The following is a 13340-nucleotide window of genomic DNA, read 5'->3' as shown; positions in this document are numbered from 1 at the left end:
GTTGTACGTCGAAGTGCTAACGTTTTTCCGAGGAAAAGTGACGAATAGATTGGTAAATCTGTCAAAAAGCAAATTATGACGCTAAAACGAAGTATTTTTAAGAAACGTGGGTCGCATGGTAATATATTTTCGAGTAAAGGGAAACGTTGTGTTCAACATGTCGCGTGTGAAGTTACAGACAATGAAATACAGGCAAACACGTCAGTATCTAGAGAAATACCCATTAGTGTTTCGAAGATTAAAATAAAACATTCTGATACACAGTTATCTCAAAACGAAAGTGATGTAAATAATAGGTTAGGTTACATTCTGATAGATATACACATCCCAACAAGGGTCTTGTAAAATAAGTGGAGGGCCAGTTAGCTTACATGAAAACAGTGAGGTATCAAATGGACTAGCCATAAAACTTGTTACTAATTGTACCAGTTGTAAATATACTAATTCATTTTGGAATTCTGGTATGTGTAAAGATAATTATTTAGAAGCGAAGGCTAGGTGGTTTTACGGATTGAGAGCTATTGGAAAAAAAAACAATGCAACAGAAACAATGTGTGCCCTGATGAATATGACACACCCACCTCTGCAGCTATTGAAATTCTAGTCTATCTGTGAGCGAAAGGGGAGTGTTACACTAAGCTCTTAGGTGATGGAGACTCAAAAGCATATAACAGTGTAGTAGCTGCTCAGCCTTAAGGTGAGAAGATTATCACAAAACTGGAATGTGTTGGTCATGTCCAGAGGAGGATGGGCACCAGGTTGAGGAAGTTGAAACAAAGTTTGAGAGACAAGAAACTTTCTGAGGGTAAAAGCATAAGCGGCAGGCTAAGAGATAGAATGATTGAACTACAGCATTATTATGAGATGGCCATTAGAAATAATACTGAGAATTTGTTGAAAGTGAAGCAGGCAGAATGGGGTACCTTCTTCCACAGACTGTCACCTGTTGAAAAACCAGTACACTACCTCAGCCCTCCTGGACCTGATTCATGGTGTAATTACTGCAATTCCCAGTACTCAAACAGTTCATACAGCCATAAACATTCCATCCCAGCAGCAATCATTGATATCACAAAACCTATTTACAGATACCTCGCAAATCCTGAATTACTGAAGAAGTGTTAGCATGGTCAGACTCAAAATCTAATTCAGCCATTCAATAATCTTATAAGGACTCGCTTACCAAAAAATGTTCTTGCTGGAATGAAGACACTAATGTGTGGGGTCAGTGATGCTGTTGTTGCTTTTAATGATGGCACCATTGGTAGGGTGAAAGTGATACAGCATATGGAATTTAATCCTGGAACAAAATGCATCAGAGAACTTGAACGGCTGAACAAAGGTCGCATTGAGAAAGCAGAGTATGCAACACAGTTGGCCGCTAATGAGTCCAGGCAGAAGGAAAAAACTTGGAAAAAGATCAAGAGGATGGTATATAATATGGTGCAGGGTGATCCTGCGTGACTAAAATAATAAATTAAGAACATATTAAGAAAGTTAGTCTTTTGAAACTTTAATAGCCGTTCCCGAAATTTACGTTTTCTGTTGCATTTTCCCTAAATCTCAGAATTCCCTTAGAGTATTCAAATTTTAAGGGAGTAATAGTATACATATCCTCCGTCTACTGAACTAAAAGAACAATATAATATTACGTATAATTAAAATTATTTAGGATAACTTACAAAAAGTACACAAATTTTAACTGTACAATTAAAATTTGCTGAACTGTATGTTCTGAGTCTACTGAACTGCAATAATTGCATTTCAATGTCCTGTAAAAGTTTCATGTGAATTGTTACAATGGTTCCTAAAATACGGGGAAGCCAGATCACTAAATTTGTCATTGACGGGATATGACGTTCCAACTCCCCTTAATATGGAATCCTGAGGTAAATTTGAACTAAGAAGTTTATATCTGGAAAGCAGTCATGTAATTGTAGATGGGTGCACCGTTTACATGATTCGACACACAATCTTTTAGTACCTTTTAAAACTGCTTTTACGATCGTAGTTCTCACTTACTTTTCAGTAACGTCCAATGTGCCAGCCACCAACGCGTGACAAATGTGTAGTCGATAATCGAACTCGACCCATTTATTTGCCACTTTGTCAAAAACCACCGCGCTCACTATCGTTGCCTTGCTGAGTCGCAGTTGAACCAAGGATACTGGAATGAGTGACAAATAGATGGGGTCTTCCACAAATACCTCCTAATAACTCACTTGCCGAGAGATTGGGACGTAAGTCTCGTAATGCTAGATCTGTAGGGCCCGTTACATCATTGAGGTGGGTCATCGTCAAGATATACCCTTAAACAAAGGCAACACTAACGTGGTGCTTCGTCCTGTTGCAAACTGAAATCTTCACCACGACGTCGGAATTGTGCAAACTATCAGATAATCATCCTACAAGGTACATATTTCCTATTACACTCGTTACCGCGAAAAACGATGCATGTTAAATTATTCCTCGTGAAGTATTGGAAAACACTCAAAGTTTACGAGAGTCTTCCTCATGCCGTCGTCTGTGGCTGGAGTGTTCTTACGTATTAGGCGTTAACTATTCCGCTTCAATGTAACATAGAGTCATCGCTGAACTTCATACTTGAATGGAATGTTTCACCTTCCGTCTTCACTCTCGGAATGTACGTAGGGATTTCAGAAACTAAGTCACACATGTAGTCCACTTCGCGTAGCAGGTGTGACGCATTGTCAAAAGAGTGCTCACCTTCCTGGTTACCTGCAGACACAGTACAGACTTCTGCACGGACAGGAGGCGCATTACACGGTGCGAGGCAAACGACTCAGCAACTGGAATGTACTTCGAAGCTAACGTGAGCGTGACAGTAAGATTTTTGTGGGCTAAACGTTTAAATTTCAGGCAGTCAGAGTGAAAGTCTGATGGCAGGTGGATCAAATTCTATGTCGCGTCTAGCTGTAGTGAAATAGTGCAAGCAATTTGGCCAAATACTTGGGAAATCCAACCAACGTATTTTGTCAGTTTGCCGACATGTAGAGGCAGGGCTACCAACATTTGACATGTCGTCATACCCCCGACCTCTGTCCCCCTCCTTTCACATTCGCCTTCCCCTCCCAATTTCACCTGCTTTATAGACATCTCCTCCTGTCAGAGGGTAATTTTTTAGTGTCCATTAAACTGAAACAGCCAACTGCAATGTGGCCTCACAGTAACCATCTTGAAGACAAAGGTAACCAGATGATCTGAATTGCTTTTGCTTCTTTTTGAAAAGCGTTTATCCAAAAATATTTTGCACTGAGTCTATCCAGCGGTACTTACACACCTAAAATATGTCTGTCAGCAAGACGCACACACACACACACACACACACACACACACACACACACACACAGAATGTTTATGGGCATGGCCATAGAGTTTAAACAGCGCATGTGAACATCTAACTGTCGATCTCCCTACAGTGCTTGGTGTAAGGCGTAACAGGGCCTCAAATTAAATCCTATTTTCCATATCAAAAATATTCAGTGCTGCTCGTCAATTGTCGCAATGTTAATTCAATATCCAAAACGTCTGCGAAACTAGGTCAGAAACAAAAAGATGCAATGTTTAGAATGTCAAATTAAACACCTTTCAGCCCTCCAAATTTCGAAATTGTTATTTTATTGGGCTGTCAGTTTTAACGACATATTATTTGTGGTGTCACTGCCAGACACCACAGTTGCTAGGTGATGTATATGTCGGACCCGCGTGTCGCCATTATCAGTGATTGCAGACCGAGCGCCGCCACACGGAAGGTCTAGAGAGACTTCCTAGGACTCGCCTCAGTTGTAGAACAGACTTTGCTAGCGATGGTTCACTGACAAAATACGAACTCATTTGCCGAGACCATAGTTTAGCATAGCCTTCAGCTAGGTCATTTGTTACAACCTAGCAAGGCGCCATTATCAGTTATTATTGATATTGAATCATGTACCGTCAAGACCGACGTTCATCATTAATGGATTAAAGTTCAGTATTCCACCAGCTACGTACGTTTTTCTAAATTCTAATTCCCTTGTCCTGTTCCAGACCTCACGCCAGCCTGCGTGAGCTAAACGCGTGCCTTTCGGCCTCCTCTAGTAACACGGTGTTGGCTCTCCTGCCAACCACATTATGCCATCTTCAGGGTCCCTGACAAACGTGTAGGACGATTTGAACCTCGATTCTGGTCAGAATATGTGCCAGCAATCAAAGACTGGAATCTGTAGATTTTTGAGACAGCGATCACTTCAAACATCACCTACTGACCTCGATATACAGAGATTTGATGCAATGTTTACGACAAGTAACACAATATATATTCCTCACACACATATATAATTATGAGTCAAAATTAAGTGGCCCTGTACCGATACCATGTGGAAATAGTAACAAAACACATCCAGCTAAACGTGACACGCTATACGGGCAGTTGACATTTCATTACCGGCCTAAATGGGACTCTGTACTAAAGCAAAACTTATGAAGCTTACAATAGCAAATAATACACACTAGCTGAAATACTATGCTAAGCAGGTAAGCACACAGACAAATAGGTAGTTTAAATCACCGGCAGCTACGGGAAAAATCCAATTAATTCCATTTTAGCCTGCTGCAAGATGCAATAGATTCCCAAATTAATTTTTTTCTATCTCCAAATTGTTCCATGATACATTTCAAGTGTTCAAATGTTAATTCAATGACTGGCAGGGCCACATAAATACTTCAGCAATATAATGAGTATGTCAACGTTATTTCCTCATCTAATCAAAAACTCTGAGATAAATATCTTGAATATGATGCCACTTCTAAGCAGTTCGAAAGAAGTTTATGTAATTTCACAGGTATATTGCCACTGGTTACGTCATTTTAATGGCTACTAAAATAGTATGATATGACAAGCTAATTAATTTTAATACAGACTAAAACTCTACGCTGAGATTGGCTGGAAAGTGGATGAGTAGGCAGTCGAGAAGGGAATGGCTTCTCACTTGACGATGGGACTGATATAGTGACTGGTAAGTGTGACGTCACTAATAAGAAGGGTGGGGCTCGAGACACCATGGGTAGAGCGCAGACAGGCTCAAGTGACATTACAGGTATAAACAAATTGGTCCACAGTCAACACTGATATATTGCTACTTACGAATATTGCTACTTATTAGCTTTTGAACTACGTCTACGAAATGTTCCATAGAAAATTATCTTTAGAGGAAGAAACCAATATTTAATGAAGAGATCTACGTTGCCAAGGTTCTCAAACCATTCACAGACTATATATCCCATGATCAACTACTAAGTAATATCAAATATCTCATCAAACTAGATGTCGTGAGAACACAATTTATGGTCAACAGACAAACGAAATGATCACACACAATTTTAGGAACCAAGGAAGATGGTATGTTGATGTAACCTTTATTGCAGAGTAACACACAAACTGCATGTTTTGGTAATATGTAACGACTTCGTAATACAAAATTTTTACGTAGTGTAACGTAAAAGGACATTAAATGCTGCAATGAGACCTGTAGCGGCTGTGAGTGTACCTAAGTGACCACTCTCATTTTTGTTGTTGCTAAAACTAATCTCGTGCATGACTGTGGGCGAATACCCCTAGTAACAGTACAGTAATAGCAAAAGCCCACTAGTTCCTAATACTGATATTGTGTACAGCTAAGATTCATAAAGGAGACTCAGAAGTGAAAAGAGTTTCTTGTATATAATTTTGTAAGAACTCATTGTAATTCTCACTATGTGAATGTTCATTTTTGAGATTATATGACATTCGTTGTTATTGAAAGACACTGAATTGAAATGTTTTGAGTTTGTTTTACATACAGGTACGAAAACAAAAACTGATGTGTATTTTCACTGGTGGAGAGTGACACTATGTGTCTGAAAAGTGAGTATAAGAAGCTACTGCCATGTGGAGATGAGACACTAATGGAATTATAGCATGAAGAATTGTTCTACCTGCCCAGTGGTTTAGTCGGAAAAGTAACAGAACCTGAAATGAAGTTCTCAGTTAGGTATAAACAAACTGATACTGGACAAGAAAATTTAACCATAAAAACGTTCCCAAGATGACAGTTACAAGGAAATGAACCACAGTTTGTGAACAGTGACACCTCCAATACTACAAAATTAATGCTCAGTGCATTTTTTGATAAGCTAAATAACCACCTCTTGTAAGTTGATCTATAAAATGGACTCAAGTTTTTCTGACATTTTATGTACCAGTTCTGACCTCTTTTAACGGTGTCTGAAAAATAATTACTATTTTTCTGTCCACATTCGTATCATATTTCATTGTGGTGAAGTGAAACAAACCATGTTCGGTTTACCTGCTTATTGGTATGAATAATAAATGAAGTATCTGAGTTCATTAATCACCTAGCATTAACTGGTAGTGTGAAATCTTCACATAATTACAGTGAAGCTGTTAGTTCAGTAAATAGTGATGGAAGGTATCAAATAGTTTAATGGTGAATTAATTGGGACACTGCTAAGGAGTCTGTGAAATATTTGACATTCTTGGAGACGCTGAATTAGAGTAACACTTCAGACACTCGCTTTCCAAGTTGCCGCCTTAACCGCTTTAGCTATCCCTGCAGAACGTCGACATTAGACGTTCAGATCTGGTCGTGGGTCATGCATGGGTAGCCAAAGGGGTTTACGTGCCTGCTCGCTTGAAGTGGGAAGTTCGGGTTCCGCGACACAGAATTTAGATGTCATTCCCTTATACATGTTGTCTGTATTCGCAACTGTGAATATTTCATAACGATTGTCGTCGCAACACTGCCTGTTCCTTTGTACATTAATACATAACTGAATGAATATTTTAGTGTTATTCTTAACACAGGCACAGCAATAGCGAATAACTATGAATCGTTCGCTTTACTACTACCTCAATATCTCCGTTGACCAGACGGTATTGAATGCTTAAATATTTTTCTACGTTTGAACATTTCCATTTCATATTACAGAACAGACATAAGATGTACATTATAGGTAGCCAGAGACAATGATGCTACAATATAGATCTCAAAGCAAGGCCTCGAAAAAACAAAGTTTGCCATAAAATTAAATTGTTTATCGTAATATGCAATCATAATGACAGAGCTCTGATAGTGAAAAAAGGTTGAATATGTACAGTTTTTCAGAATATGTACAGTTCAAAGTACAAAACCAATACAAAATTACTGTGAAAACTTAACTGCTCTCTAACATTAACAGTAAAATAAACAAGAACTGCCTATTGTGATGACTGTTCTAATTTACGAATTAAGCATCGCTTGCGAATGTTAACAGTTCGATCTATTTGTACTTTTTTCTGGCACAATGAATACTCTAATCAAATTTGTCCGCACCCAAAATGTCTGTATTACTTATAATAATATACCCAGTTTATTTTCGCTACTGAAATAAAGTATGTGTTAGGCGATTGGCATAGCTCGTTCTTTTTCGACTCATTAAATTCACAAAAATTAATGAAAATGGTATTTACAGTATTACATTGAAAATCGTTCGTGAGAACTACTGACCTTCCTTACAGCTTAATTTGCATTTGTTGGCAAGTATTACCACAGTAAAAACTATTGTTAGATGATATTGGTAATGACAACATCGCTTGCTCGCAAGAAGCAGTATCAGCTAATCCACTATACATTTGTACATCTCCCACAGGAATAGAATGCCTACTGTCATGAAATACTACTGTTGATACATGAATGGCGACTGTACATATCAGTAATAGTACCTGTGGGAAGGTGGAGCTGTTGAAACTAGTATCGCAGTATCACTATCTTACACAGGACTGGTTCAGTTGAATTGGCAGGGATCTAACTCAGTGGATTAAGTTCATTATTTATATAAAGACTTCATTTCTCTGAATAAGACTTCAGCGAAATAGAACACTGAGCAGTAGGAAGTAAGAAACTAAGGAACTAGGGTTGCTGTGTTTTCCATTACCTACTTTCAAAATCAAACACTGTAATGACCTCATGTCAGCGTATTAAATCAATCTTGCAGTACAAATCATCTTCCTTCTTCTGATGCTGTCACTGAATTATTCTGTCACAAAGGAGAACCACATAAGATTTCAGTGTAATGGCATACTGAACAGCAGTAATACACATTCATATAGGTATGGTACGAAGTTTGCCACGCTTTCAGGGTTACCAAAACATTATAGCCATGATAAAGCTAACTTGTGCTATCACACAGTGGAGCTAGAAGAGACTTTGGAATAGGTTAATGAAAAAAGGTAACACACATTCTCACGGGTAAGAAATAATGGTTGATGTGCTTCAAACACCCATTTTAGAGATCACACAAGCATTGAAGCAACTTCATACTAGGACTATGAAGTTTTCGTCCAGTACAAAGCATTTGACATCTTCTGCTAATAAAGCTAATATAAACTGTCACACTGTAAACTACAGTGCTAAGTAGAAAATGTAGTGATAGTTCATACAATCATATAAGAATTCACAACTGAAATAGTTTTATAAAACCAGTAGCCGAGAATGTATATGCAACAGCTTGACAGCTTACCTGCCAAAGTTGATAGTGGGAATCTGTCGCTTGATCCTAAAATTGTGGTTGTAGCACAAGCAGTTTACACTGGAAAACTACACTGGAAAATGATTATGCTAGCGATCAGATGCACTGGAAAATGTTTACCTTGGGGACTGGCATGGAAGGTAATTTGTTAAAATTTTGTTGCAAACATATGCCGACTTGTTGAAGTTGTGGATGGCAGCTTCTTACAGTTTTCTTGTAACATGGGAGAACTGTTAAAGATCCACTGTAACATGGAGCAAGTGGATACAATTCTTGTGTAAAATGGAGGGAAACATGTTACATTCTAACATGAGGCAACTTGGTATAGTTTTGCTGTAAAGGAGGGCAACTTCTTAAGGCTTAATTGTATAATGGGGCAGCTTCTCACAAATTTGTTTTTAACACATGGAGCAAATTGTTATAGTTCACCTGTAGTTAGTGACATATTATAGTTGAACTGTAATATGCTTGGATGTAGAAAAGAGGACAACTTGTTAAAGTTCTGAGGTTATATGTGGCCAACTAATTATGATTTTATGGAACATTTTTTGCACGTGTGCTGTAATGTGGGGCAAGAAGTTGCAGGTTTGTTGTAACAAACCTAGCAGATCACAGCCCCCTTCAAATAAGCGACACACCCACACCAAAAAGTGAAAGACCTGTAGCTGATTCAGTCGTTGGCACCCAGTGAACATACACTTTCAGTTACCGTTTTGCTCTACAGTAGTAAGTTACAGCAGCTAACTCCCACTGTTGAGTTACGATGTATATGCTGTCAAGTTATAGCACATGTACTCTCAGGTTCTGATTTCAGAATATATTTCAGTTCTGAATACTTATTTGTTTGTGTCAAGCATCACTGTCTTGCTTGCTTAGAAATGTGATTTAACTGGGCTTTTACATAAGTTAGCATTACCAGGTGATGATAAATCTTAGGTACAGGAAGAAAAAGTAATAACCTAACATGGCAACACTATGATATCTCAATAACTATGAAAGCTTTACAAACATCGTTCCTTACCCACACATATGTGAAGTACTATCGTTCAGTATGCTATTTAATAGAAGTCTTATGCAGATTCTACTGAATGATATCACATGTTGACAAAAGTTTTGTGATGCAGGAAAAGTGAATACACCAGCATCTGGGTTGCTACAACGGTTGTAATTATCAGCAGAAGACGGGAAGCATTTTCTAGAGCAATACAAATGTAATACCCTAGCAGTTAGTCACTGTAATGTTTGGGTGACTTTGAGAATAATGTTTGGGTGACTTTAAGAACATAGCAACACTCGCTTCTTACCTACATGAATATTTATTATTATTTTTAGTATGGCATTTCATCAAAGTCTTCTGTAGTTTCCATTGTATGGCAGCATGATTTAGCGGTATCATCAGAAGAATAATGCAAGTAATACCCTAGAAAGTGGTCACTAAAATATTTGACTGACTTGAAAAGGGAGTATCTGAAAGCACGGAAACGCTAGTTTCTTAACTATACTGAGTGTGTGTTACTGTTCTTCGCCACGTTGTTTGGGAGACATGTTTCAATAGCTCTGACTGCTGACAAGATTTTGTTACTGGTAAGAACAATTGCTTTTTGACATATCAACAAAATGGCCATGCTGGTGGTAGGATTTCTAATCATATGGCTATGCTAAATGTGTTTCAAGCATGGGAAGATAAATAGATGAATGGTGAACTAGCCAATACTGCTTTTTGGGTGCAAAATATGTTGTCAGCGTGAAAACGGTGAGAGTAACACTATTTACTGTGGCAACAAAGGTCGGTAAGTTTACCTTAAGCTTTACATTAGATCAGCAGTAGTGTCCATTCATGTCTTTCAATGTAACAGATCCCATTTCTATTTACTTTTACGAATCTAATGTGCCCTGCAAAGATCGATCTATACTCATCTGTTATATAGTTTATTTCCGTAGCGCCAATAAGCGAGTTGTGCGTGTAATAATAAATAATACAGTCTATTTAGAGAGAAAATTTTTGATACGACCGTTCATTTTGCTTGAAAAGCGTAGTACAAAAATCGAACTGTGGAAGGTCACAAGTGCTGGTTAACCAATAAATGAAATTAGTAATGCCAGTACGGAATCCACGTGTATTTTATTTTTCAAGTTACAGAGAAAGTAAGCTGCGACAGTAAGTCTTTGTTTTCTTTCTACTCAAAATCTTAAATTATGCAGATTGTAATAGAAACTTAATTTTGTGCAAAATTAGCTTAATTTCACAATTAGATGATGGGTAAATATTTTTGAATACGGCGCGAAAAAGATTTAGATTGTTGGGGTACTTTTGAGCACTCCCGCGATGGCAATTATAGGCCATAATTGAATTGGCTATTGCATTTTATTGGTTGCTAAAATACTATGCTCTGATTGGAGGATAGCGGTCTGGAGAGGAGGGAGGGGTAAAGCGAGAGGGAGAGAAGGGCACGGGAGGAACGGATTGATTTCGTGCGTGCGGTTGGCAGTCCTGTCTTCAGACATATGCAGCCCAGATCTTCAGGAACTTTTTCCCTTCAAGATCAGCAAAGCACCCTGTTTGGTCCAGAATCAGGATTAGATGCGTACTGATAGTGACTGGAAAGGAAGGAAATCGCCATCGAGAGCAGATTTCAATGTCGAGGTAATCTTTACGGAAAGCTGAAATGATGTTTGATGAGAGAGGTTATCCATGGAGTAGGGCGTTCAGACAATGCTTCTCGTCTTTCTACGTGGCCAATAAGTAGAAACTGAATAACTAATGGTATATTTATGGGTGTCCATCTTATTGCATGGATTGGCAGAATGTTTAGATTATTGTTTACAGTGACTAGGTGACTAAGTGGAACGATAGTGTTATGTATGTGTGTCTCATTGATGTGTAGTGCAACATTCAATAAAAGTTACTAGACCTACTACAATAATGTATAACTTGCTCTTTGAAGTAGTGAGCGAACATGCTAGCGGCAACTGGTAGACTCTTACACTAAACACCTGACCCATCAATACACAGCCCCAAAAGTAATCTTTCATTTGCGATTTGTATTTTAAAATTCACCCAGTAATACAGCCCTTATGATGTAGGAGATATGCTGAAACACCCTGTGTATTCCCTCAGCTCCGATCAAAGAGAGAGCGTTTTTGTCCTGGGAGTGACAGTGCCACGTAGTAGGTGGTGAAAACTGATGGCGGCCAGTGGCCAGTGTGGATCCATAATCATGTATTGATTTCTGTAACTTGTAATATCTTCTGTCATTCCATGTGTGCAACACCTCTACACCTTTTTGATGTACTCTCTTTGACAACAATTTCTATATTGAAATGTATACACTCTGCCAGGCACCTAAATGTGATCTGCAGAGTATCCATGTAGAAACTCACGTATATACACGGGTTGTGAGCTGACAGATCATTTTTTGTCTACAGTTTATAAAATTTAATTTGGCATTAGTATGTCAATACATGAAGGTAGATCCTCAAATAACGACTTAGGAGTTTAACAAGCAATTACTATTTCGAAACTCAATCTATATTACACTCCAACACTGAATGATTAAACTTAATATAATCAGCTAAAGGTACGCAAAAGTCTGGAACCGGTCGTGTTTTAAATAAATAGAATTCAGTTTTGACTGTTGACGCTTTTTCTTGAACGTTACCCTTTGTTCCACGAATCTTTAAATGAGTACTGAGATTATACGTCGGAATTAATTGCTGTTATGTAAGCAGAAAATAGAAAACAAACAAGAAGTTTCCCAGAGACCGACTGCTCTGCCCCTTCAAACTCACATACTTTGAGTCTGATATCGATCAGGCAGGGTGTATTGGCAACTGCCTTCACATTTCTACTTCATGCAGTGGAGGATTATTTCCTGAATTTGGCATAACACATCCTTCTCAGTGTCATGAGAGTTTAAGCCATCTGTTTGAAACATTACTTCCTTGTTGCTATAAATTATTGTAAATTACTGATCATTCACTTTGTTAATTAACATACTGAAATGGGTTCCAACATATGCCAGTAACACAAAAATGCAGTGTTTATGTCAAATGATACATTCCTTACGTCGACTTTGCTGCCTAAAACATGGCTGAGTTCTTAAACTGAGTACGTCAATACTGTTTCCATCCCTAAATGATTAAAAATACTCTTGTGACTAAAAATAAGATATTTTACAGGCAGCTGCACCTTCATGCTGGGTGTAAATGAGGTAGTAAACCAGAACAAACTTACCTAGCTTACAACTGTACAAAACATATTTTGGCTAAAATATTACGCTAAGCAGGCAAGCACATCAACAAAACCGAGACAATATACAATCTATGCAAAGCGAATAGAGAATTTTAAAGGCAGAAATTCGATTTCAACCACTACAAGGTGACGCATTTAATGTTGACGCCAAAGTCAACGAACCGGTGCTAGCGTTGCAGACGGCGCAAGACAAGGCGATCTGAATAATTTTTAGGAAATGGAGTTTTTAAGATTCCCTGAGTTTCGTCCGACAGTCCTTAAGTAGCAGAGAAAGCAGAAACATACTACCAGAGTTACTTAGTGAGGAAAACGACAAATAATGTAGCGTTTCTATCGAGCAGTCAGTATAAATATTTCTTACGCTAAATGAGAATGGAAGTATGGGAGGAACATGTAACTATTGTACTGGTGTTCATTTTGTAACACAATTGTTCGATGGGTAGAAAACATCTTTTCTGCCTTTCCGCCATACATTTCGTAGATTTTGGATTTACAAACACGCTGAGGCACGCAATGGAGCTGG

The 13340-nt window shown here is 38.2% G+C and overlaps 1 protein-coding gene across 1 annotated transcript in view; it reads left to right on the top strand.

Moving 5' to 3' along the window:
• LOC126273420 (uncharacterized) overlaps positions 1–12771 on the top strand; it is a 60214-nt gene extending 47443 nt beyond the window's left edge. The window contains exon 3 of the mRNA XM_049976972.1: positions 12745–12771. Coding sequence (XP_049832929.1) covers positions 12745–12771 — 27 coding nt within the window. The remainder of the gene's footprint in view (positions 1–12744) is intronic.
• Positions 12772–13340: the final 569 nt, after the last annotated feature.

The sequence above is a fragment of the Schistocerca gregaria genome, chromosome 5 (genome assembly GCF_023897955.1).
Source record: "Schistocerca gregaria isolate iqSchGreg1 chromosome 5, iqSchGreg1.2, whole genome shotgun sequence".
NCBI classification, from domain to species: domain Eukaryota; kingdom Metazoa; phylum Arthropoda; class Insecta; order Orthoptera; family Acrididae; genus Schistocerca; species Schistocerca gregaria.
The sequence above is the reverse complement of the archived record's forward strand: the minus strand, read 5'-3'. Positions and strand labels throughout refer to the sequence as shown.